General features: G+C 41.3%; 1 protein-coding gene across 1 annotated transcript; it reads right to left on the bottom strand.

Annotated features, from left to right (window-relative positions):
• Nucleotides 1–335: 335 nt before the first annotated feature.
• spns1 (SPNS lysolipid transporter 1, lysophospholipid) lies at nucleotides 336–25,504 on the bottom strand. The gene is made up of 13 exons (XM_079564480.1): nucleotides 25,261–25,504; nucleotides 19,332–19,541; nucleotides 15,518–15,583; nucleotides 15,322–15,458; nucleotides 13,588–13,739; nucleotides 13,377–13,443; nucleotides 13,153–13,295; nucleotides 10,023–10,175; nucleotides 8,295–8,484; nucleotides 6,722–6,787; nucleotides 4,226–4,324; nucleotides 3,974–4,142; nucleotides 336–542 (listed from the first exon to the last, which is right to left on the bottom strand). The coding sequence occupies exons 2-13, from the start codon at nucleotides 19,531–19,533 to the stop codon at nucleotides 472–474; spliced, it is 1,515 nt and encodes a 504-aa protein (XP_079420606.1). The 5' UTR covers nucleotides 19,534–19,541; nucleotides 25,261–25,504; the 3' UTR covers nucleotides 336–471.
• Nucleotides 25,505–26,240: the final 736 nt, after the last annotated feature.

The following is a 26,240-nucleotide window of genomic DNA, read 5'->3' as shown; positions in this document are numbered from 1 at the left end:
CAGGACCGATCGACTTGGACTTACTTGGGACTTGCATTAGTGACTTACTCCCACCTCTGCTACATGATGCAAAACAACAGTGAAAGTGTTGGTCACGTGACTTTTTTTTGTTGCTTTCGGCACATTTAGCCCATCGCGAGTTAATGCAGTTTGTACTTTTTAACACAACATGAAAACACACACACGACACTCGATACAAACTCGGTTTTAATAGTTTACAAAGAACAATAAAATGATCCGGGATGATTAACTGTTGATTAAAAAAAACAAAAACCGTCGCCAAAAGAGGGAGACAAACGGAGAAACAAAAATCATTAAAAAGAAGAGTCGCTCTGATTCTGAGTTAAAACTGAAAACTGGGTAAAAGCCGCTGGTCCCAGAGCGGGAAAAACAAGTCTTTTCTCGTCTCGAGCCCAAACCGAGCGTAAAAAAAAAGGCGTAAAATGTCCGTAAAAGGTTAAAAAGTGAAGCTCAGATGAGGACGCTGGACACGGGGACTCGAGTGGAGCGGCCGCTTTTCGGGACGACAATCGGCTCGTCGTCTGGAAAAGAGAAGGAGAGAGTTCAGCCACAAGGCAGTCACGGAAACACGAATCAGAAAGTCATTAGTTTGATCAGAGACAAAAGCAGAGACTGAACCAGAGGTGGGCTGTGCGGAGCTGGATACTATCAGGGCAGATCTCCATGGAAACGGGCCTCTTTATTATTACAGACCACATCCCAGGGGTTACAGGAACTAAGCCAACCTCTTACCACCCGCCAAAACCAAATGCATCCTCTCCTCTTAGCCATTGTCGTCACTTTTTATTTCCCTTATGTGTTTCTGTCACTTTTTTAATGGCACTTTTGCTACTTTTTTGTCACTTTTTTGTCATTTTTTTGTCATTTTTTTGCTGTATTTTTGTCATTTCTTTGCTGGATTTTTGCCATTTTTTTGTTCGATTTTTGTCACTTTTTTGCTGATTTTTTGTCATTTTTTTGCTGGATTTTTGTCTTTTTTTGCTGTATTTTTGTCACTTTTCTGCTAGATTTTAGCCATATTTTTGGCTGAATTTTTGTCACTTTTTTGCTGGATTATTATTATTTTTTTTTTTTGCTGTTTTTTTGTCAATTGTTTTTTTTGCTGGATTTTTGTCATTTTTCGCTGGATTTTTGTCATTTTTCGCTGGATTTTTGTCACTTTTTTGCTGTTTTTTTGTTTTTTTTTGCTGGATTTTTGTCACTTTTTTTGCTGGATTTTTGTCACTTTTTTGCTGGATTTTTGTCACTTTTTTGCTTGATTTTTGCCATTTTTTTTGCTGGATTTTTGTCACTTTTCTGCTGAATTTTAGTCATTTTTTTGGCTGAATTTTTGTCACTTTTTTGCTGGATTATTATTATTTATTTTTTTTGCTGTTTTTTTGTCAATTGTTTTTTTTGCTGGATTTTTGTCATTTTTCGCTGGATTTTTGTCATTTTTCGCTGGATTTTTGTCACTTTTTTGCTGTTTTTTTGTTTTTTTTTTGCTGGATTTTTGTCACTTTTTTTGCTGGATTTTTTTCACTTTTTTGCTTGATTTTTGTCACTTTTTTGCTGGATTTTTGTCACTTTTTTGCTTGATTTTTGTCACTTTTTTGCTGGATTTTTGTCATTTTTTTGCTGGATTTTTGCCATTTTTTTGTTCGATTTTTGTCACTTTTTTGCTGATTTTTTGTCATTTTTTTGCTGGATTTTTGTCTTTTTTGGCTGTATTTTTGTCACTTTTCTGCTGAATTTTAGTCATTTTTTTGGCTGAATTTTTGTCACTTCTTTGCTGAATTTTAGCCTTTTTTTTTGCTGGATTTTGTCACTTTTTTGCTGAATTTTTGCCTTTTTTTTGCTGGAATTTGTCACATTTTTTGCTGGATTTTTGTCACTTTTCGCTGGATTTTTGTCATTTCTTTGCTGGATTTTTGTCTTTTTTTGTTTTGCTGTTTTTTTGTCATTTTTCGCTGGATTTTTGTCACTTTTTTGCTGTTTTTTTGTCTTTTTTTGCTGGATTTTTGTCCCTTTTTTTGCTGGATTTTTGTCACTTTTTTGCTTGATTTTTGTCACTTTTTTGCTGGATTTTTGTCACTTTTTTGCTTGATTTTTGTCACTTTTTTTGCTGGATTTTTGTCACTTTTTTGCTGGATTTTTGTCACTTTTTTGCTGAATTTTTGTCATTTTTTGGCTGAATTTTTGTCACTTTTTTGCTGAATTTTTGTCACTTTTTTGCTGATTTTTTGTCATTTTTTTGCTGATTTTTTGTCACTTTTTGTCAATTTACATCCTCATTTTCTTACATGTGATGCCTTTGGCCTCTTATGGTTCAGTCCTCGCCTTTAGTCTTGGATTAGTCCCATTAAGACCTTGATTGGCCCTGGTTTAGTCCAGGTTTAGTCCAGGTTTAGTCCTGAGAATCACACTTTTAGGTGAAATGTTTCAGAACCAGGACTAAAACCCGGTTTCCTCCTGCGTAGTTTTGGATTTCCGCTGTGTTTAAGAGCAGGGATTCTCAGCTGCTGGAGACACTGGCATGAACCTGCTCCTCAAAGGTCCAGCAGGGTCTTCAGCTGAGAATGCCTGGGCTCGGATGATTGCACATGAACAGACTGACAGGTTTGAGTCTTGTACCTTTAAGCTTCCGTCTCATTTGCTCCTTTGACTAGAATGAAAACAACTCTTATGAGTGGATTTAACAGGACGGAAAGTGTTTGATGAAGTCTGACACGGAGCAGGATTCAGACCAGACGCTGCAGGAGAAAATCTGTAAATCTGTCAGGATTTACAATCTTTCCAGATGTGGTTGAGCCTGTAAAGTGTGGAGTCTAATGGAGCGACTAAAGGGCAGATGTTGTTTAACCCCTTAACTCCCGCCTGAACCGAGCACGTTTTCCCAGGTTTGGCTTTACCCCAATCCAAAAGCTTCTGGAAAAAAGGTGTGAAAATAGCAACAAAACTGAGACGAAAACAATGATGAAGATGTGACAAAAAATGACAAAAACGGCACAAAAAAAGACAAAAAATGGACAAAGAAATGACAAAAAATGACAAAAAAAGCAAAAAAAAAGACAAAAAATGCGACAAAAAAGTGACAAAAAAAGACAAAAAATGCGACAAAAAAATGCGACAAAAAAATGACAAAATATGACAAAAAAAGCAAAAAAAGCAACAAAAAAAGACAACAAATTGACAAAAAAATGACAAAAAATTGACCAAAAAAAGTGACAAAAAAAAGACAAAAAATGCGTCAAAAAAATGCGACCAAAAAATGACAAAAAATGACAAAAAAAGCAAAAAAAGCAACAAAAAAAGACAACAAATTGACAAAAAAATGACAAAAAATTGACCAAAAAAAGTGACAAAAAAAGACAAAAAATGCGACAAAAAAATGACAAAAAAAGTGACAAAAAAGACAACAACTTGACAAAAAATGGACAAAAAATGACAAAAAAGCAAAAAAAAGACCAAAAATTGACCAAAAATTGACCAAAAAATGACAAAAAGCAAAAAAAGACAAAACAATTGATAAAAAATTTACAAAAAAAGACTAAATGGATGGATGGATGGACCCCCCCCCCCCCCCCCCCCCCCCAAAAAAAAAAAAAAAATCTGATGTGAGGAAAAAGATCCATTTAGGTGAGTTTTGTAGGTCTTTCAAAGGAGGTGTTACACTGGCCTACAGGATTTGGGTAAAGCTGAACTGGAGAAAATGCTCTCGGTTCAGGCGGGAGTTAAGAGGTTAAAGAGCGGGGTGAATGAAAACATGTCAGTATTTGTGAATGGATGAGCGCGGGAAAGACCAGGGAGCGACACAGACATGTCAGAGTCACTTCCTGGATAAATCTGAGAACAAACGTGGTGAAAAGAGTTTGGTCTGTTTTTAGTTTTCTCCTCAAAGCTTTGACCCCTGACCCCGGCGTGACCCCTCGTCGTTTCCTCCTGCAGCGTCTCGTCTCGTCTCCGTCCTCACCTGACGGGTCGTAGTTCTCGGCGCGTTTCCGGTCCGTTTCGATGAACATGGCCGTGGCCAGGAAGAAGCCGCCGCCGATGACCGCGATGAAGGCGCAGAGCAGGAGCGACAGCTGCAGCGAGCGGAACTGCCACAGGAAGGACTGCTCGCGCCGCAGAGAGTCCGACACCTGAAAGCAGGAAACAAGAGCAGATCCATCAGAGGCTAGTCCGGACTAAAGCCGAGTCTGAGGCGGCACCAGCAAACACTGACCACGCCGATGAGGTACGGGCTCCCGGCGTCGCCCAGGAGATGAGACACCACGATCTGCAGGGACTCAGCCGTCGCCCGGCGGGTCGGCACCACCACGTACTGGACACAGAGACACATACATATGTGTTTACATATATCACTATTATATATATATCACTATTATATATATCTCACTATTATATATATATCACTATTATATATATATCACTATTATATATATCTCACTATTATATATATATCACTATTATATATATATCACTATTATATATATATCACTATTATATGTATCTCACTAACTGCCTCCATGAAATAAAGTCCTTCACTTCAAACTCAACAGCAATAAAACTGAACTCCTCATTGGCACCAAATCCTCCCTAAATAAAATCATCAATCTCTCCATTCCCACTGATGGCTCCTCCATCCCCCCTCCCTCAGGTAAAGCTACCGGCTCATCAAAGTACTGCTGTGATGCAGTTGTTCTGCTGCTTTCACAAACTCTTAAAGAGTCCGTGTTTGTGAAAACTATTGCTGCCATTTTGAATTGCTTTTTGTTCTTGCTTGTTGGACAAGCCCACAAACTGCAATACAAAACCTTCAAAAGGAAGAGGTGGAAATGTATTTACTAAACTAACCAGGATGTAAAACTACGCTAATGACATTGGTGACAGATATGATTTTGGATAATGTATAAAGTAAAATGTTTTCCTTTTTTGTAAATGTATGAAATGGATTTGTTTTGGCTCCATTTTAAGTAATGTATTTGTAATTGTTTCCGCATCCGGCTTCAGCTTCAATTAAGGGGCCGGTGTGTTGGAGCCATTTCAGCCATGTTTGTTCCTCCTGCCACTGCGTGGCGCTGTGTGTGCCCTATATAAGGGGGGAGGCGGGGGCACTCAGGTGTGGCAGTGTGGTGCAAACCTCTTTTGACCGTGTCTACTATTGGAATGGCCTGTGTCTGTAAAGATGGCTGTGAGGAATGCCAATAAAAGCCGTTATTTGTGGAGGAAGACGCGCGTCCGAGACGCCTAAACCCTGCAGGACGGGGGGACGTTTGCCCAGGGCAAAGACTGGACCGTGAGTGTCTAGAAAGGCGCCTAACAAATAAAATGCATTATTATTATTATTATTATTGTTACATACAACACTCAGAGCCTTGTCTGTCAGTGACTCGCTGCTCTGATCTGTGGCCGAGTTGCTCCACTACCAAACCAAACGAAGCCACTCCAGTTTAAATCGTTCATCTTGGTCCAAACCAGAGGTTCCGCTAGGTTTCTAAACTTCTAGACTTCTAAACTTCTTTTTTGTCGGACACTTTGGCCGGCTGGGTCATAAAATGTCGGCCATTCACAAGAATTATCGGCCATTAAAAATATGTACATAATGAACGTGGCTTATTATCAATAACAATCTACATTTAGACAGAGCCACACGAGTGCTTTAGTGGGTCCAAAAGACGGCTATGGCTAATGAAAAAATGACGTGAAAAAATGCAGCTGAAATCCCCCCAAAAAATTGCGCGTGGATCGATTGAGAGCGGCAGGTTTCACGCGGACGAAGCCTCATCTGCACTTTAACTGAGACAGAAAGTAGCCGATATCTGTGACCCTCCATATCCAGGTCTGATCATCAGCTGCTCAGTGAGGACTGGGCTTTAACGTGACATCAGGTGTAAAATAATGATTAAGTCTGTCACCGCTGAAATATTACGGAGGCAAATCGACTGAACATGGACCCAGCTCTGCCGCGATCTAGAGCGGCTCCAACACCGGTAACTAAGCCGAGGCGTCTGCGCAGACTGACCGAGGGAAGCGCCTCTAAACCCGGCCACTCTCCCAGGAAGAGCCAGGACAGCGCGTCAGTCTGACTGAACACACGCTCGTTTAAAGAATACCCTAATCAAAAGTATTGCTGAGTTCTTAACACACTTTTATAAAGTAAATGTACCTGTAGTTCACTGTTTTCTTGGAAAATGTGACGAAGCACGAAGAGAAAATCCTTTCATTTCCAGCGTGACGCTGGCGCTTCAACTGCGCTTTGTAAAATGGGCTTTTTGATAAAAACATTGAACCTTTCTTGTCTGTCTCAAAAACACTTTGTTATGTTAGTCACTGACCCAGGTGACATGTTGTATTTAATATATTTTTCTATATTCGCTCCATATTTTTTACTGTCGGCCAAATTGGCCGATGGAAATTATTTTTACCGGCCATTTGCTTTGCAAACCGTCCAAAAGCTACAGCGGGTTAACGGAAACCCTGGTCCAAACTCACTCCTAACTTTCTTCATACATCGTCCAAACATCCTGATATTTATGATTTGTCGTCGACTAAACTGGGGTAAAAACAGAAGTGAAACGACCACAACTCTCCCGACCTCAACGAAAAGACAATCCCTGGACGACAGAGAGCCTCACACACATTTAAAACACGCCATGAGCGAGTTCAGGAAAACATCAGTCTGAGGGACCTCAGTGCTGTCGGCCTGAGTGTTTCTCACCAGGAGGATGTCGGCGACGATGGCCCAGTTCATGGACAGGAAGGTGTTTCCGAGGAAGATGAAAACCTGCAGAAAAAACAGAGATTTAAACATGGTTTGAGTGAGAAGTGACGTGGAGCTGATGAGAACTCGCTCCGCCCGTTTTCCCGAGGATCCTTCAGAGGAGACTCGTGTGTCCACCAGCTCCACCTCCCACAATCCGTTATAGCGATATAAAGGTGTAGCTTTTCTCGACTCCATTTGTGCTGAAGCGGCTCATTATCTGCACATACCTGCATTTTTTAGACCCAATGCGGTTCTGGAGAGAAAAAAAAACGAAAACTGGCCCCGAAAGAATTTGATTTTTTCGATACCTCCCCCGACACTGTGGAGTCTGGAGCAGGAGCATCATGTGTGGGGCTGTTGTGTTTCCTCAGGGCCTGGACAACGTGACATCATCCATGGAGACATTCACAACAGTGTGGAATAAGTAAGTGAACCCTTGTATTAAAGGGGGGGTATTATGCAAAATGGACGTTTTCAAGCTTTCCATCGTGTTATTCTGTCACTCCCTCATTAAAAACATGCCTGAAGTGTTGCCTTGGCACATTCACGTATTTTTGAGTAATCTGTAAAAACTCTGATGGCGGCCATTTTAGGGATAGGTTTTGCCTGAGTCCTCCTAGGAACGCCCCCACCTCCTGGAGACGCCTCCGAGCTTTCGTCACCAGCCGAGTAACCAACCACTGCTCCTCAGCAGAGCCCCCTCCCCACTGATGCCACAGACAGCGTGTGGAGGGGGCGTGTCTAAAGGCTCAGAGGTTCTTAAAGAGACAGAGGCCTATTTCAAGACATTCACTACAGCCATTTTGAGAGAGACATTTTATACAAGGCAGTTATTCTAATTTACTGCATTTACAGACCAACAGAAGGTTTGTCATCATTGTAGTGTGATATAGACTGGTGCTATGTGACTGAAAAAAGCAGAATACCCCCTCTTTAAATATCTGCTGACTCTTCTCTCACATCAGTAACTGCTTTCCTGTAGTTACAGATCAGATTTTTTCAACGATCAGGATGAATCTTAGATCATTCCTCTTTACAAAACTGCTGCAGTTCAGTGAGATTCAGACGGTGCACTTACTTATTCCACACTGTCCTGTGAATGTTTACATGTTGTGGCCGATAAAAATGTGATCAAATGTAAATGTTTGGGTGGTGTTAGTTTAAGCAGACACTGTTTGTTAATCTTATGACCTTAATAAAGATCAGACCACATTTCATGATCAGTTTAGGCAAAAATGTGAGATATTACAAACAGTGTCTCACTTTTTCCTCCCAATATATTCAAATATTTATCATCGAGATCCAGAAACCAGAATCCCTGGACCATCGGCAGAAATACTTGATCTCTAAAGTATTTTTCTTCTTCCTACTTTCGATACCTTTGTTTAGAAACCAGTAGTACAGAAACTTTATTCTCTTCGCTGGTTCCCGGCCTCGGTTTGTCCTGACAGTACGTTGCCATGGTGACGGCTGAGGGGGCGGGACTATGAGACATTGCCATGGTGACAGCTGAGGGGGCGGGACTCACGTATGTGGCGACGGTGGACAGCTCGGCGGTGACGATGGCGAGGTAGAGGAACGGCGCCGACAGCAGCAGCCCGGCGGCGCAGACCAGAGGGTCCGCCCTCTGCGTGCGGCTCCTCAGGGCGCGGCTCAGCTGGACGCCGCTGGCCACGCCCAGAACGCCGGTCACACACGTGATGATGCCGAAGATCAGGCTGAGGACAGAACACGCAACAAAGCAGAGTCACCAGTTTGGATTTACTTTAGTCCAACTCAAACTTTTATATTCGGATTCTCTGCAAACAGACGGAACTCTTTATGACTTTATCTGAACCTCTTAACTCCCGCCGGAACATGATTTCTCCTGTTCTCCAAATCTAAAAGCTTCTTCAAACCAGCGACAAAAAATGAGAAGAAAATGAGGATGTAAACGCAACAAAAAAATGCTAAAAAGAGACACAAAAAAAGCGACAAAAATGACAAAAATTCAACAAAAAAAGACAAAAATCCAGCAAAAAAAGACAAAAATCCAGCAAAAAAATACAAAAATCCATCAAAAAATACAAAAATCCATAAAAAAAAGACAGAAATCCATCAAAAAAAAGACCAAATTCCAGCAAAAAAAATGACAAAATTCCAGCAAAAAAAATGACAAAATTCCAGCAAAAAAAAGTGACAAAAATCCAGCAAAAAAATGACAAAAAATCCAGCAAAAAAAGACAAAAAATCATCAAAAAAAGTGACAAAAATCCAGCAAAAAAAGTGACAAAATCCAGCAAAAAAAGACAAAAATCCAACGAAAAAATGACAAAAAATCATCAAAAAAAAACAAAAATCCAGCAAAAAAAGTGACAAAAATCCAGCAAAAAAAGACAAAAAATCATCAAAAAAATGACAAAAATCCAGCAAAAAAAGTGACAAAAATCCAGCAAAAAAAGACAAAAATCCAATGAAAAAATGACAAAAATCCAGGAAAAAAATGACAAAAATCCAGGGAAAAAAATGACAAAAATGCATCAAAAAAATGACAAAAATGCATCAAAAAAGTGACAAAAATGCATCAAAAAAGTGACAAAATTCCAGCAAAAAAATGACAAAAATCCAGCAAAAAAAGTGACAAAATCCAGCAAAAAAAGTGACAAAATCCAGCAAAAAAAGACAAAAATCCAACGAAAAAATGACAAAAATCCAGGAAAAAAAATGACAAAAATCCAGCAAAAAAATGACAAAAATCCAGCAAAAAAAGTGACAAAAATCCAGCAAAAAAAGACAAAAATCCAACGAAAAAATGACAAAAATCCAGGAAAAAAAATGACAAAAATCCAGGAAAAAAAATGACAAAAATGCATCAAAAAAATGACAAAAATGCATCAAAAAAGTGACAAAAAAGCATCAAAAAAGTGACAAAATTCCAGCAAAAAAAATGACAAAAATCCAACGAAAAAATGACAAAAATCCAGCAAAAAAATGACAAAAATGCATTAAAAAAAATGACAAAAATCCAGCAAAAAAAGTGACAAAAATCCAGCAAAAAAATACAAAAATCCAGCAAAAAAATACAGAAATCCATAAAAAAAAAAAGACAAAATTCCAGCAAAAAAATGACAAAAATGCATCAAAAAAGTAATAAAAAACTGAGAAAAACACATAAGGGAAATTAAAAGTGATGGAGAGAATGCATTTGGTTTTGGCGGGTGGTAAGAGGTTAATAATCTATTTTTACTCTGCAGGACAGAACAGGGTGAAATCGGACCTTTCTGAGGAGGAGCACTGCTGCTGCTCGCACGGCACCTTCTCTCCGGAGAAAATGGCGGCTCTCAGGAGGAAGGTGGGCGCCCACAGAGCCAGAGACCCGGTGACGAAGGCCACCGCCGTGAAGCCAAACGTGGACAGGACGAAGCTGCGACTGCGGAGGAGGAGGAGGACACACTTTAGTGACAGAGGGAGTGTGAGGAGGACACACTTTAGTGACAGAGGGAGTGTGAGGAGGAGGAGGAGAACACACTTTAGTGACAGAGGGAGCGTGAGGAGGAGGAGGAGGAGGACACACTTTAGTGACAGAGGGAGCGTGAGGAGGAGGAGGAGGACACACTTTAGTGACAGAGCGAGTGTGAGGAGGAGGAGGAGGAGAACACACTTTAGTGACAGAGCGAGTGTGAGGAGGAGGAGGAGGAGAACACACTTTAGTGAGAGAGGGAGTGTGAGGAAGAGGAGAAGAACATACTTTAGTGACAGAGGGAGTGTGAGGAGGAGGAGGAGGAGAACACACTTTAGTGACAGAGGGAGTGTGAGGAGGAGGAGGAGAACACACTTTAGTGACAGAGGGAGTGTGAGGAGGAGGAGGAGAACACACTTTAGTGACAGAGGGAGTGTGAGGAGGAGGAGGAGGAGAACACACTTTAGTGACAGAGGGAGTGTGAGGAGGAGGAGGAGAACACACTTTAGTGACAGAGGGAGTGTGAGGAGGAGGAGGACACACTTTAGTGACAGAGGGAGTGTGAGGAGGAGGAGAAGAACACACTTTAGTGACAGAGGGAGTGTGAGGAGGAGGAGGAGAACACACTTTAGTGACAGAGGGAGTGTGAGGAGGAGGAGGAGAACACACTTTAGTGACAGAGGGAGTGTGAGGAGGAGGAGGAGAACACACTTTAGTGACAGAGGGAGTGTGAGGAGGAGGAGGAGGACACACTTTAGTGACAGAGGGAGTGTGAGGAGGAGGAGGAGAACACACTTTAGTGACAGAGGGAGTGTGAGGAGGAGGAGGAGAACACACTTTAGTGACAGAGGGAGTGTGAGGAGGAGGAGGAGGACACACTTTAGTGACAGAGGGAGTGTGAGGAGGAGGAGGAGAACACACTTTAGTGACAGAGGGAGTGTGAGGAGGAGGAGGAGGACACACTTTAGTGACAGAGGGAGTGTGAGGAGGAGGAGGAGGACACACTTTAGTGAGCGAGCGTGAGGAGGAGGAGGAGGACACACTTTAGTGACAGAGGGAGTGTGAGGAGGAGGAGGAGGACACACTTTAGTGACAGAGCGAGTGTGAGGAGGAGGAGGAGACCACACTTTAGTGACAGAGGGAGTGTGAGGAGGAGGAGGAGAACACACTTTAGTGACAGAGGGAGTGTGAGGAGGAGGAGGAGGACACACTTTAGTGACAGAGCGAGTGTGAGGAGGAGGAGGAGACCACACTTTAGTGACAGAGGGAGTGTGAGGAGGAGGAGGAGAACACACTTTAGTGACAGAGGGAGTGTGAGGAGGAGGAGGAGGAGGACACACTTTAGTGACAGAGGGAGTGTGAGGAGGAGGAGGAGGAGGACACACTTTAGTGACAGAGGGAGTGTGAGGAGGAGGAGGAGGAGACCACACTTTAGTGACAGAGGGAGTGTGAGGAGGAGGAGGAGGAGGACACACTTTAGTGACAGAGGGAGTGTGAGGAGGAGGAGGAGACCACACTTTAGTGACAGAGGGAGTGTGAGGAGGAGGAGGAGACCACACTTTAGTGACAGAGGGAGTGTGAGGAGGAGGAGGAGGACACACTTTAGTGACAGAGGGAGTGTGAGGAGGAGGAGGAGACCACACTTTAGTGACAGAGGGAGTGTGAGGAGGAGGAGGAGGACACACTTTAGTGACAGAGGGAGTGTGAGGAGGAGGAGGAGAACACACTTTAGTGACAGAGGGAGTGTGAGGAGGAGGAGGAGAACACACTTTAGTGACAGAGGGAGTGTGAGGAGGAGGAGAAGGACACACTTTAGTGACAGAGGGAGTGTGAGGAGGAGGAGGAGAACACACTTTAGTGACAGAGGGAGTGTGAGGAGGAGGAGGAGGACACACTTTAGTGACAGAGGGAGTGTGAGGAGGAGGAGGAGGAGGACACACTTTAGTGACAGAGGGAGTGTGAGGAGGAGGAGGAGGAGGACACACTTTAGTGACAGAGGGAGTGTGAGGAGGAGGAGGAGGAGACCACACTTTAGTGACAGAGGGAGTGTGAGGAGGAGGAGGAGGAGGACACACTTTAGTGACAGAGGGAGTGTGAGGAGGAGGAGGAGACCACACTTTAGTGACAGAGGGAGTGTGAGGAGGAGGAGGAGAACACACTTTAGTGACAGAGGGAGTGTGAGGAGGAGGAGGAGGACACACTTTAGTGACAGAGGGAGTGTGAGGAGGAGGAGGAGACCACACTTTAGTGACAGAGGGAGTGTGAGGAGGAGGAGGAGGACACACTTTAGTGACAGAGGGAGTGTGAGGAGGAGGAGGAGAACACACTTTAGTGACAGAGGGAGTGTGAGGAGGAGGAGGAGAACACACTTTAGTGACAGAGGGAGTGTGAGGAGGAGGAGGAGGACACACTTTAGTGACAGAGGGAGTGTGAGGAGGAGGAGGAGAACACACTTTAGTGACAGAGGGAGTGTGAGGAGGAGGAGGAGGACACACTTTAGTGACAGAGGGAGTGTGAGGAGGAGGAGGAGGACACACTTTAGTGAGCGAGCGTGAGGAGGAGGAGGAGGACACACTTTAGTGACAGAGGGAGTGTGAGGAGGAGGAGGAGGACACACTTTAGTGAGCGAGTATGAGGAGGAGGAGGAGGAGGACACACTTTAGTGAGCGAGTATGAGGAGGAGGAGGACACACTTTAGTGAGCGAGTGTGAGGAGGAGGAGGAGACCACACTTTAGTGAGCGAGTGTGTGGAGGAGGAGGAGAACACACTTTAGTGACAGAGGGAGTGTGAGGAGGAGGAGGAGACCACACTTTAGTGACAGAGGGAGTGTGAGGAGGAGGAGACCACACTTTAGTGAGCGAGTGTGTGGAGGAGGAGGAGAACACACTTTAGTGACAGAGGGAGCGTGAGGAGGAGGAGGAGGAGCTGGAGAAGAGCGAGACTCACTTCTTACGCAGCGCCTGCAGGTCCCGGGTCCAGCTCGTCTGATGGAGCTGGTGCTCAGATCGCGCTTCCACGGCTCCTCGTTTCGGCTCCTGAACCACGGCCAGGAGGAGCACGACCGCCACCAAGCCCAGACCCGGAGTCACCTGAGGGGCAGAAGGAGAGAGGGGTGTCCACATTACTGCAGTTCAACTAGATTTAGATTTACTAAAGGTGAAGGAGCTCACCCTCAGTGCCCAGTGCCAGTCCCCCACCGCCGAATTCACCTGAGAGCCCACGATGTAGCCCAGACCACTGCGAACAGAGCACAGGTCAGAAGCTAAACCAAAAACAGAGAACGAGCTCCCATCCTGGTCTGGAGAATGAAGAGGACACGGGACAGACAGACGGAGACAAACACAGGCCCTAAATCTGCGGTTTCCTCCAGACACGGCTCACCTCCCGACAGGGATGGCGAAGTAGAAGATGGAGAGCATGTTGGTCCGTTTGCCCTGGACGTACAGGTCTGCGATGATGGTGGGGGCGATGGTGGAGTAACTGGCCTCGCCCACTCCCACCAGCCCCCGGGTCAGCAGCAGCGCCCAGAAGTGCTGCAGGACAGAGCGGGACAGTCAGTGAAAACGTTCTTCACAGTCGTTACCAGAGAGCTCAAACAGGGGCTCAAATCGGGCCACTGTTGTTCCAGGTGTAAAAAATCCCTCATCTTGTTTAATAATGTGTTTTATGAACCTCTTACCCCCCACCTGAACCAAGCGTATTTTCTCTATTTTGGCTTCACCCAAACCTAAAAGCTTCTCAACTCGAGCTTACAGCCTATTGGCCAGTGAGGCGCCACGTTTGAAAGATGATATAAATGTTTAAGGATCTTTTTTCCTTGCGTTGTGGCTGCATTTTGCCACATTTCTGTGATTTTTTCCTCAGATTTTTGTAATTTTCTCCTCAGATTTTTGTCATTTTTTCATCCGATTTTTGTCATTTTTGTGTCCATTTTTTCATCACTTTTTTCCATCACTTTTCCGTAATTTCTTTATCAGAGTTTTGTCATTTTTTCATCAGATTTTTGTCATTTTTCCATCAATTTTTGGTAATTTTTTCATCAGATTTTTGTCATTTTTTCATCACATTTTTGTGTCAATTTTTTCATCACTTTTTTGTCATTTTTTCAACACTTTTTTATTATTTTTTTCATCATTTTTGTGTCAATTTTTTCATCACTTTTTTCCATCACTTTTCCGTAATTTCTTTATCAGAGTTTTGTCATTTTTTCATCACTTTTTTGTCATTTTTCCATCACTTTTTTGTCATTTTTTCAACACTTTTTTATTATTTTTTCATCACTTTTTTGTCATTTTTTCAACACTTTTTTATTATTTTTTCATCACTTTTTTATTATTTTTTCATCACTTTTTTGTCATTTTTTCCATCACTTTTCCGTAATTTCTTTATCAGAGTTTTGTCATTTTTTCATCACTTTTTTGTCATTTTTTCATCAATTTTTGGTAATTTTTTCATCAGATTTTTGTCATTTTTGTGTCAATTTTTTCATTACTTTTTCATTATTTTTTCATCACTTTTTTTTGTCATTTTTTCCATCACCTTTCCATAATTTCTTTATCAGATTTTTGTCATTTTTTCCATCACCTTTCCATAATTTCTTTATCAGATTTTTGTCATTTTTCCATCCATTTTTTGTAATTTTTTCATCAGATTTTTGTCATTTTTTCATCACTTTTTTGTAATTTCTTCATCACTTTTTTGTCATTTTTTCAACAGATTTTTGTCCTTTTTTCATCAGATTTTTGTCATTTTTTCATTACATTTTTGAATTTTTTTCATCACATATTTGTCTTTGTTTTCATCACTTTTTTGTCTTTTTTTCATCAGATTTCTGTCATTTTTTCATCACTTTTTTGTAATTTTTTCCATCAGATTTTTGTCATTTTTTCATCACTTTTTCATCACATTTTTGGCTACACTTTTTTCAAGAGGCTTTTAGATTTGGGTAAAGCCATTCTGGAGAAAATGTGCCCTGTTCAGGTGGGGGTTAACAGGTTAAACAGCCCCCTATGGACGGGTCTAGAAAACTACTGTAAACAGTGCATCTGGTTCGGCCAAGAAACTGCTATGTCCATATTAAACAAATGAAATGAAAAAAACCCGCCGTCGCCTCACCTGTTTGGGCGTGAAGGAGCTGAGCAGCGTCACCAGGGACCAGAACAAGATTCCGACGCTCATGATGTACCTCCTGTTGTAGCGGTCGCCGAGGTAACCGAAGACCGGCGCCAGGAACATGTAGCTGCAGATGAAGACTGAGAGGAACCGGGTCAGAACCAGGTCTGGGTCAGGACTGAGCTCTTTGGTTTCTTACCCGTCTGGAGGAGGCCCGACTTGGAATCGTTGATCTCAAAGTAGTGCTCGATTTCACTCAGAACTCCTGAGAAAACACAAACAAACGAGTTAGAGAATGATCGTCTTTATGCGGCACTAGGTGTTTTACTTTTTATTTTAAAATAGTTGCCCCCCCATTAAAAACTCTTTTAGATACTGTTAGAAGTTTAGATACTGTTTATAGTCTATAGTTTATAAAGCCCGTGCCGAAAATTACAAAACCTTGTGACTTGAACCACTTTCGCCCTATAGCTTTAACCTCACTGGTGATGAAATGTTTTGAAAGGATCATAAAAAAACACATAATCGAGCAAACGCAACACAAACTAGATCCGTTTCCGTTTGCCTATCAACACAATAAGGGTGTTGATGATGCCATAGCAACATTATTGCACTTAGTTCTCTCCCACTTGGACACATCAAAAAATTACGCTAAAATCATTTTTTTTAATTTTTCATCAGCATTCAACACTATTCTGCCAAATATCTTGGCTCAGAGACTAGACATGGACTTTTCTCTTGAAGGAGGACTCATTTTATGGGTTCTGGACTTCCTCAGCCAACGAGTGCAGCAGGTCCGGATGGGGTCTGTGTTCTCAGACAGGATAGTCACTAACATCGGCTCTCCTCAAGGGTGCGTATTATCGCCATTGCTTTACATTACACCAGCTCCCACCCTGGCAGGCACTTGGTAAAGTTCGCTGATGATATAGCCCTTATCAGCCTGCTTCGGGAGAACGAGACTGAACACGGCCCTGTCCTAAACGAGTTCATCTCCTGGTGTGACGACTCCCATCTCCTATTGAACACAACAAAGACGAGGGAGCTGACCATCGACTTCAGGCGGGAGTCCACACGCAGCCCGACCATCATCAAAGGAGAAGTCATTGATTCTGTCTCTGAGCACAAGTATCTGGGTGTGATCTTAGATGACAAATTAAAGTGGGATAAAAATACAGATCACATCACAAAAAAGGGTCAACAGAGAATATATTTTATGAAGAAACTGGTGTCCTGGTGGATAGAAACATGTTGAAAGTGTTTTCCAGTTGCTTTTGTGGAGAGTGTTCTGACTTTCTGTATCATCTGTTGGTTCGGGGCCATGACTGAGGCACAAAAGAACTCCCTCAGGAAAATATGTACAGTTGCAAACAAAATCCTCAGTGTTCCTCTGAAGGGTCTGCAGGACATTTATTTTACTCGAGCTCCAGATAAAGCAGACATAATATTATCGGACTAAAAACATCCTCTGTTTAGAGAGTTTGAGCTGCTCCCCTCAGGTCGAAGGTACAGGAGCCTCCGCCCTGACTAAAAACAGGACCAGGCAGCCATTTGTGCCACAAGCCATTTTACAATTAAACAAAATTAAACAAACCAACAATACGAAGTAACCAACGATTTATTTATTTATTTTTTTAATTCTGCACAGCTGGTCTGTCAGAGAAGGTTTTTAAGGAATATAGATAACGATTTTAACAATTTAAACTGAGGTTGACTGGCCGTGGTTTGTTCTTTGTATGTTGTCGATGTTTGGATTTGTCTGCTGTGGTCACTGTTGTATTTGTGTACTCACTGCAAATGAATTTCCCCACGGGGACAATAAATTTTCTACTTACTTACTTAGTTGTTTAATTTTTGCAACGTTTAACCTCTTAACTCCCGCCTGAACCGAGAGGATCTTTTTCCTCACGTCATCAGATTTCTTTTCCATCATTTTTTTGTTGGGTATTCAACTCATTTTTGTAATTTTTTTTGTCACATTTTTGTCATTTTTTCGTCCATTTTTTATCAAATTTTGTCATCTTTTGTCAATTTCTTGTGACATTTTTGCCACTTTTTCAATCAATTTTTCATCCATTTTTTGTTGATGTTTTCTCACTTTTTTGTCACATTTCCATCATTGTTTTGTTGCTATTTTCACAGCTTTTTTTCCAGAAGCTTTTGGATTGGGGTAAAGCCAAACTGGAGAAAATGTGCTCGGTTCGGGTGGGAGTTAAGGGGTTAAGGTTTTACCCCCGGCTCACATTAACTACGGTCCGGGTCCGGTCCGGGTTCGGTCCTGATCCGGTCCAGGTTTGCCCCAAACTACCACTCACAGTGAGTCCGGCTGACGCTGTGGCTCCGCCGGCTCCGGCGCCAGACGCTGCTCCAGACACAGAAACGGCGCTCACGAGAACAGAAGTGCGAGGGTTTCCCGCTTGGAGCGAGTTTACGTGATGATCAGCCCCGTGTATACGTAGTTCTTGTAAACAAAAGCCGCATTTGCCAGAACAACGACTCTCCCCAGTGAAGTGGAGGCTTTAACACACTCCTGCCCCCGTGTCACTGGTAATGGAGAAACGTTTACATTTACCACGTTACGCACGTGTACAGGTGGTAAACCAGACCAGATAAGTATCGAGCAGAGCGATCTTATTTTGAAATACACCGGAGAGACCTGACTTCCTGCTTGGCTCGTGTTTTTCTGTCAGCTTGATCCGCTGGGGCTCCGGACGGCCGCCGGACGGCCTCGGTAACCGGACCCGGACTTCGCGGAGCAGTGTGAGTCTGCAACATTGGTTTGAATGACTTTCTAAGTTCGCGGATGCCGTACCGGACCGTAACCGGATTTAATGTGAGCCGGGGGTCACTGTGTTTTATGTGACATGCAATACTTGGGTACACCAGCAGAGGGCGCTTGGTGCGTTTCGTTTCAGTAGCTGGCGCTGTAGAAGAAGTTCTGCCAGTAAAGCTCCGTAGTAATAACATTTGTACATGTTTTTCAGATCAGCTGGTTGGAAAAACGCACACATAAACAGCAGTAGAGTTTCTCCTGCACCTTCTAGATTAAGTTTTGTTTAGTTAGGAAGTGTTTTGTAAACTTTATTTTGTTTAACCTCTTAACTCCCGCCTGAACCGAGAGGATCTTTTTCCTCACGTTATCAGATTTTTTTCCATCATTTTTTTGTTGGTATTCAACTCATTTTTGTAACTTTTTTTTTCCATTTTTTGTCAAATTTGTGTCATTTTTATTTTTTTATTTGTTTGTCAAATTTTTGTTATTTTTTTGTCACATTTTTATATATTTTTTTTGTCATTTTTTCGTCAATTTTTATTCAAATTGTTGTCATTTTTTGTCACATTTTATATATTTTTTTTGTCATTTTTTCGTCCATTTTTATTCAAATTGTTGTCATTTTTTGGTCAATTTTTTATCAAATTTTTGTCACATTTTTGTCGTTTTTTCGTCCATTTTTTGTCCATTTCTTGTGACATTTATGTGACATTTTTGACACTTTTTCATCAATTTTTCAATGTTTTCTCACTTTTTTCTCACATTTCCATCATTGTTTTCGTCTCAGTTTTGTTGCTATTTTCACAGCTTTTGTCCAGAAGCTTTTGGATTGGGGTAAAGCCAACCTGGAGAAAACGTGCTCGGTTCAGGTGGGAGTTAAGGGGTTAAGCATCTGTTAGTGTAGACTCCTAGTTGTCCAGGTATTTTCCATTACAGTGTTGTTTTCGTCCACGAAGGCAAATACAATTCGTACACGCACCTTTTTTTCCTGAGAACTTCACGGTGACGAACTAAAAATGTCTAAAACATGACGAGATGAAAAAGTTGGAGAGTGTCCGTCAGGTGTTCACAGTCATGGCCTGAGCAGAACCGCCGTCTGAAAGTCACATGACGCCCTCACTGCGCTCCAGCTCATAAACTATCTGCTTATTATTATTGTGGAATCTGTCGCTCAGGAGCTTCGCACGACCTTCGACCTTCACACACTCACATCCCTCACACACATACGTTCAAAGTTTACCGGCCACAGTGAAGCGGTCCATGTAGTTGAGGAGGTTGATGTAGCAGAGGATGAAGACGGTGAGCAGAGCGCGGCGAGGCGACACGCCGCTCGGTGACTCCTCCCCATCGCGCGGCTCCGCCCTCCCGTCGTCCTGCGCCTCGGACTCGCTGTCGTCGGAGAAAAACGGAGCCGTGTCGGACGTTCGCTCCACGGTGGACATGACGGCGACTACAAGGAGAGGAGAGAGTTAGACATGACTACAAGGAGAGGAGAGAGGAGTTAGACATGACTACAGGGAGAGGAGAGAGGAGTTAGACATGACTACAGGGAGAGGAGAGAGGAGTTAGACATGACTACAGGGAGAGGAGAGAGGAGTTAGACATGAATACAGGGAGAGGAGAGAGGAGTTAGACATGAATACAGGGAGAGGAGAGAGGAGTTAGACATGACTACAGGGAGAGGAGAGAGGAGTTAGACATGAATACAGGGAGAGGAGAGAGGAGTTAGACATGACTACAGGGAGAGGAGAGAGGAGTTAGACATGACTACAGGGAGAGGAGAGAGGAGTTAGACATGAATACAGGGAGAGGAGAGAGGAGTTAGACATGAATACAGGGAGAGGAGAGAGGAGTTAGACATGAATACAGGGAGAGGAGAGAGGAGTTAGACATGACTACAGGGAGAGGAGAGAGGAGTTAGACATGAATACAGGGAGAGGAGAGAGGAGTTAGACATGAATACAGGGAGAGGAGAGAGGAGTTAGACATGAATACAGGGAGAGGAGAGAGGAGTTAGACATGAATACAGGGAGAGGAGAGAGGAGTTAGACATGACTACAGGGAGAGGAGAGAGGAGTTAGACATGAATACAGGGAGAGGAGAGAGGAGTTAGACATGACTACAAGGAGAGGAGAGAGGAGTTAGACATGAATACAGGGAGAGGAGAGAGGAGTTAGACATGACTACAAGGAGAGGAGAGAGGAGTTAGACATGAATACAGGGAGAGGAGAGAGGAGTTAGACATGACTACAGGGAGAGGAGAGAGGAGTTAGACATGAATACAGGGAGAGGAGAGAGGAGTTAGACATGAATACAGGGAGAGGAGAGAGGAGTTAGACATGACTACAGGGAGAGGAGAGAGGAGTTAGACATGAATACAGGGAGAGGAGAGAGGAGTTAGACATGACTACAAGGAGAGGAGAGAGGAGTTAGACATGAATACAGGGAGAGGAGAGAGGAGTTAGACATGACTACAGGGAGATTAAAATTCAAGAAAAATGTGACAAAAATGTGACAAAAATTCAAGAAAAATGTGACAAAAAAATCAACAAAAAAATGACAGAAATTCAACAAAAATGTGACAAAAATTCAACAAAAATGTGACAAAACATCAACAAAAATGTGACAAAAATCAACAAAAAAATGACAGAAATTCAACAAAAATGTGATAAAAATTCAACAAAAATGTGACAAAAATTAAAAATGTGACAAAAAATCTACAAAAAAATGACAGAAATTCAACAAAAATGTGACAAAAATTCAACAAAAATGTGCCAAAAATTCAACAAAAATGTGACAAAAATGTGACAAAAATTCAACAAAAATGTGACAAAAAATCTACAAAAAAATGACAGAAATTCAACAAAAATGTGACAAAAATTCAACAAAAATGTGACAAAAATTCAACAAAAATGTGACAAAAATTCAACAAAAATTCAACAAAAATGTGACAAAAATGTGACAAAAATGTGACAAAAATTCAACAAAAATTCAACAAAAATGTGACAAAAATTCAACAAAAATGTGACAAAAATTCAACAAAAATGTGACAAAAATTCAACAAAAATGTGACAAAAATGTGACAAAAATTCAACAAAAATTCGACAAAAATTCGACAAAAATTCAACAAAAATGTGACAAAAATGTGACAAAAATGTGACAAAAATTCAACAAAAATGTGACAAAAATTCGACAAAAATTCAACAAAAAAGTGACAAAAATTCAACAAAAAAGTGACAAAAAATCAACAAAAATGTGACAAAAATTCAACAAAAATGTGACAAAAATTCAACAAAAATGTGACAAAAACTCAAAAAAAATGTGACAAATATTAGAGGGAATGAGAGGGAATGACATAACATGATGTAAAGCTTGAAAAAGTCCATTTTGCATAATAACCCGCCTTCAAATGACTTTTGGTGCTTTTAATGTCACGCAGAAACTGTTTCCAATTGACAAAAGTTAAAACTCCAAAAATTTTAACAGCAGTTGTGCCCAGTTTGAAGCAGATCTGAGGCGTCACAAACTAAAATAAAGGAGTTCATAAAATATTTGACTTTCCAGAGTCCAGTGATCAGTTTAAAGCAGGAAGAGTCCAAAGTGCGGAGTCTGTTTTTCTGTAGATAAGAAGAGTCTGAACCATGAGGAAGCGAAAACCCCCCACACAGCAGGAAGTGTTCCTCGTCTAAGGTCAGAACAGATCTCAGTGTGGAAAAACTGTGGCCTGTTCCTTTAAGAGTACAAACGCGCTGTGCTTTGGTCTTGTGATCAAATCCCGCAGCTGCAAACTGTTGTGTCCTTGGGCAAGACACTTCACTCACCTCACCCCCAGAGTCTGCGTACACTGGTGTATGAATGAGAGATTGAATGGTTGACCGTTTCTCTGACGTAAAAGCGCTTTGAGCCGAATGAATGAAGGTGGAAAAGCACTATAGAAGTAGAGAGGGCTGTGCAATTAATCAAAATTTGATTACAATTTTGATTATTACACTAAATGATGATTGAATTAGCATAATCTGGGGGGAAAAAATGTCAAATTCAACAAAAATTCACCCAAAAAAAATGACAAAAATTCACCAAAAAAATGACAAAAATAAATTAAAAAAAATCAACAAAAAAGTGACAAAAATTCAACAAAAATGTGACAAAAATTCAACAAAAATGTGACAAAAATTCAACAAAAAAATGACAAAAATTCAACAAAAAAATGACAAAAATTCAACAAAAAAGTGACAGAAATTCAAGAAAAAAATGACAAAAATTCAACAAAAATGTGACAGAAATTCAAGAAAAAAATGACAAAAATTCAACAAAAATGTGACAGAAATTCAAGAAAAAAATGACAAAAAATCAACAAAAATGTGACAAAAATTCAACTAAAATGTGACAAAAATTCAACAAAAATGTGACAAAAATTCAACAAAAATGTGACAAAAATTCAACAAAAAAATGACAAAAATTCAACAAAATGTGACAAAAATTCTGTTTCTCAAAAATGTGACAAAATGTGCCTCTCCTTAATCGAGGCAAACTTGAAATCATTTGTACTTTTATGACTGTTCAAAAAACATAAAATATTCAGCATAGTTTTTTATTAATAAATAAAATAGACCTTTTTTTTAAAGGCAACAAATAATCGTTTGAATAATCGGGATTTCAATAGAGCTCCACAGTCCCGCCCCTTGTGGTCTTGTTGGTCCGGAAGCAAAAAATCCCCGTCTACACGACCGTCGATTTTCCAAAAATTCAAATATTAAGAGTTTATCGTCAGCGCAAAAGCTAATAAGCTATGTAGCAATTCATGACCATAAAATGTTTCACTTCAATCCAAAAAGAAGACTTGATGTTGAAGGAAAGGCAAAGGTACAAGGCTGTGACATCATTCACTTCCTGACTATAGAAACTCCGTATCCCAAGAACCATTGCGACATCGCGCCCGCTGGTCAAGGCAACCAGGTTTTCAGCAAACACGGCCAGTTTCTTTTACTTTGCAAACAAAAGTTCTATATTATTTCACTATTAAACAATCTGAATCTGCTAATGTGAATAAAAATGATGGTGGTTCGTTTAATTGGATCGTTGGGAACATTTTTTGACGTTTTTCTTACTCTCAGTGTTAGATGTGGATAAAACGTCCACTCTCTGCCTGCATTATGTTTGAATACATTGTTTATAATATGTCGTCTACATTACAATAAATAAACACGTGTGGGAACGTGAAGCTCCACCAATCAAAAGCCTCGTAGTAGATCATGGGACTCCCGAGCATCCTGGGTAATGTAGTTCTAGGACGAAGGCTCGCAGTTAAAGGCATTAGAGAGGATTCTGTGGTTTAAGATTTGTGTATGTTTGAATAGTGCGCATGCGTCAGAGCCCCCTCCTTCGCATTAGCTCCCTACGTAAGACACGCCTCCGCCAGCGCTCAAAACAATCTCCCAGACAGACACTTACTCGGCTCCGCTCTCTCGCAGTTTCTCTCTTCCTTTCAACCACCTCAAACAGTGGCTTTCTTTTTCGGTTAGGTTTTTCAGGGTTCTTTTCTGCCATTTCTGAAATAATTCTAAATACCAGGAGTGCAGAACTAGGTGGTAGTGTATCCGTCGTCCTCGGCGTAATGGCGGACTGCTGCCAAACTGCGTGAGGGTTATGCTTGGAGCCCACGTAAATAACGTACTTGGGGCATATTCGCTAAATGTTTGATTGAAAAACCAGTAGCCAATCGACTTTGGAAAGGTGACAAAGTCGATTGGCTAGTGTTTTCCAGGCCCCACTACGGCCACAGTTTATGGATATTCATTATTATTTTGGGGGGAACCATAATTACAGGAGTGCCATTGATCAATTAAGTCATTTTAGTAATATCTGGGAACTTAAAGCAGTACTAAGTAACTTGTTTACCATAATAAATCCTTCCCGTAGTCCCTGTGGGGATCATACAAGTGTTTATGGGATGATTGGAGGGTCTTTCATCTCCCCCTGGTGTCTCTGGCCAGAAAACCATGTTTGCAACTTGACTGCCACCGTTCCGGAGAAAGCAATACACACTAATGTAATCACGAAGAAGAAGCTAACATGCTAACGGGCAAAGCTAACTGCGGGATAACCTCACTTTAAACAGTATTTACAGCCAGGTTTGAGTGAAAAAATATATTTCTATTGTATAATTGGATGCACAGTGACCCTCTCTCCCTTCGTCTTTCCTGTCTACTCTCCAAGACAATTAATAAGTTAAAAAATCGTAACTTGCTATTACACCTGCAGTTGCGCATATGGCCTCTAGAGGGAAGAGTTACTTAGTCCTGCTTTAATTCCTGGGAAAAATCCTCTCTAATGCCTTTAAACTGCATTTTTTCGTAAACTAGATGGATCTCATACGTGCTTTTTTCACCTGCGTCTGACTTTGCGGTCGCTTTAGAACCACAGAGCTGGATTCAGCCCGAGCTGACGGAGTTAAAGAGTTAAAGACTTTTTTCCCAATCAATACGGTCTCAAAGCAAGGGGAGTTTTACTTCCGGACCGGAGAGGAGGCGGGACTGTGGAGCTCTATTATGACCAAAAAAATCTTGATTATTTTTTTCAATAATCGAGCAGCTCTAGTAGAGACCATTTACCATTTTTCCCATCATTCTATTTTCTCGGTTTGACGGTTGTAACCGACGTAAAATTGTTTCATATAAGAGAAAAAACAATCCGGAAAACACATTTCAGGTAATGCTGCACAATATATCGTTAACGTTAGTTATCGGAAACTGCTTGGTGAGGCAGTATCGATATCGCCACAGCTGATCGAGTGCTTCATTTTAATATATTTTTGCCAACAGCCAAAAACAAATAACATAACGTTTAAGTAAATACAAATTATTTAGATCAATTTTGACGCTATTATGGCCGATTTTGTGTTTTTTTATATAATTTAATGCAGGAAATAAGTTCATAGACTTGATTTACATGAAAGTCAATATAAAGTACATTGAAAACGGGTTAATAAATATTGCAAATATCGTCATCGCAATATTAAAGACAGTCAAAACAAAATATAAATAAGCAAAACAAACTAGTACTGACAAATCTAAACCGGGTCCAAATTGGAAACAAATGGATAATAAAACAATTACCGGGTCAGTTAATTAAAATAAACCGTGGCTAAGCTAACGCTAGCCGTTGTTTACCTTGCGGCGGTGACTCAGGGCCGCAGTGTGTCCGCCTTCCGCCTCCTCTCCTGGGGTCTGGGAGCTACGGCGAGCCCGGGGCTTCAGTCCAGAGCCATGCCGAGGCCTGCGGGTCTAAAGCGGGGACGGGGGACAGGCGAACGACCCGGTGCGAGCGATGGTTTCAGCCGCTAACGTCTTCAAAACAACAAGCTTCCCTCCGCTGCATGACGCACAACAGCTGAGACCACTTCCGCACACGTGACCCGGGTCATGCGCGAGTCACATGACGAAAATAAAGGGATTAAAACGACTAGATTAGGATTTCGTTATTGACAGAGGGGAAGAGGTGCAGATCGAGGTGGAAAGATTTTAGATTTTCTAGCTTTAACCTCTTAACTCCCGCCTGAACAGAGAGGATCTTTTTCCTCACGTCATTTTTCCATCATTTTTTTGTCAGGTATTCAACTCATTTTTGTAACTGTCATTTTTTGTCAATTTGTCATTTCAATTTTTTTGTCCTTTGTCAATTTTTTATTTTTTTGTCTTTTTTTTGTCAATTTTTTTTAAATCATTTTTTCCACATTTTGGTAATTTTTTTGTAATTTTTTCGTCAATTTCTTGTGACATTTTTGCCATTTTTGTTACATAAAATATAACAAAAGTAACTAGAAATGCAATGGCTGCGCCATTGCGATTGACTGCGGAATTGCGGGAAGCGAATGCAGAAATTGCATAAACTGTTCAAATTGCATAAGTTGCTTAATTTGCATAATCTAATTTGCATAAACGGGTAAAATGCATAAAATGTCATGTTGCATAAACTGTATAAACTGCTTAAAGTGGTAAAATGCATGAATGGGTTAATTTGCATAAATTATGTAAGTTGCATAAACTGGTTAAATCCCATAAAGTGGTTACTTTGCATAAATTGTTAATATTGCATAAAATTTTATATTCCATAAACTGGTCAAACTGTTGAAATGGCCTCAGTGCTTGAT

This window comes from Gobius niger (genome assembly GCF_951799975.1).
Source record: "Gobius niger genome assembly, chromosome: 10".
NCBI lineage: Eukaryota > Metazoa > Chordata > Actinopteri > Gobiiformes > Gobiidae > Gobius > Gobius niger.
This window is presented reverse-complemented; position numbering and strand designations above follow the sequence as displayed.

Bases quoted from the DNA above. Each gene is read 5' to 3' on its own strand.
- spns1 (XM_079564480.1), bottom strand. From the start codon at position 19,533: ATGTCCACCGTGGAGCGAACGTCCGACACGGCTCCGTTTTTCTCCGAC. The intron at 8,485-10,022 runs GTCCGATTTCAC...TTCTGTCCTCAG, and splicing joins CAGTGCTCCTCCTCAGAAAG to CCTGATCTTCGGCATCATCA. The intron at 4,325-6,721 runs GTGAGAAACACT...CTCTGTGTCCAG, and splicing joins TCGTCGCCGACATCCTCCTG to TACGTGGTGGTGCCGACCCG.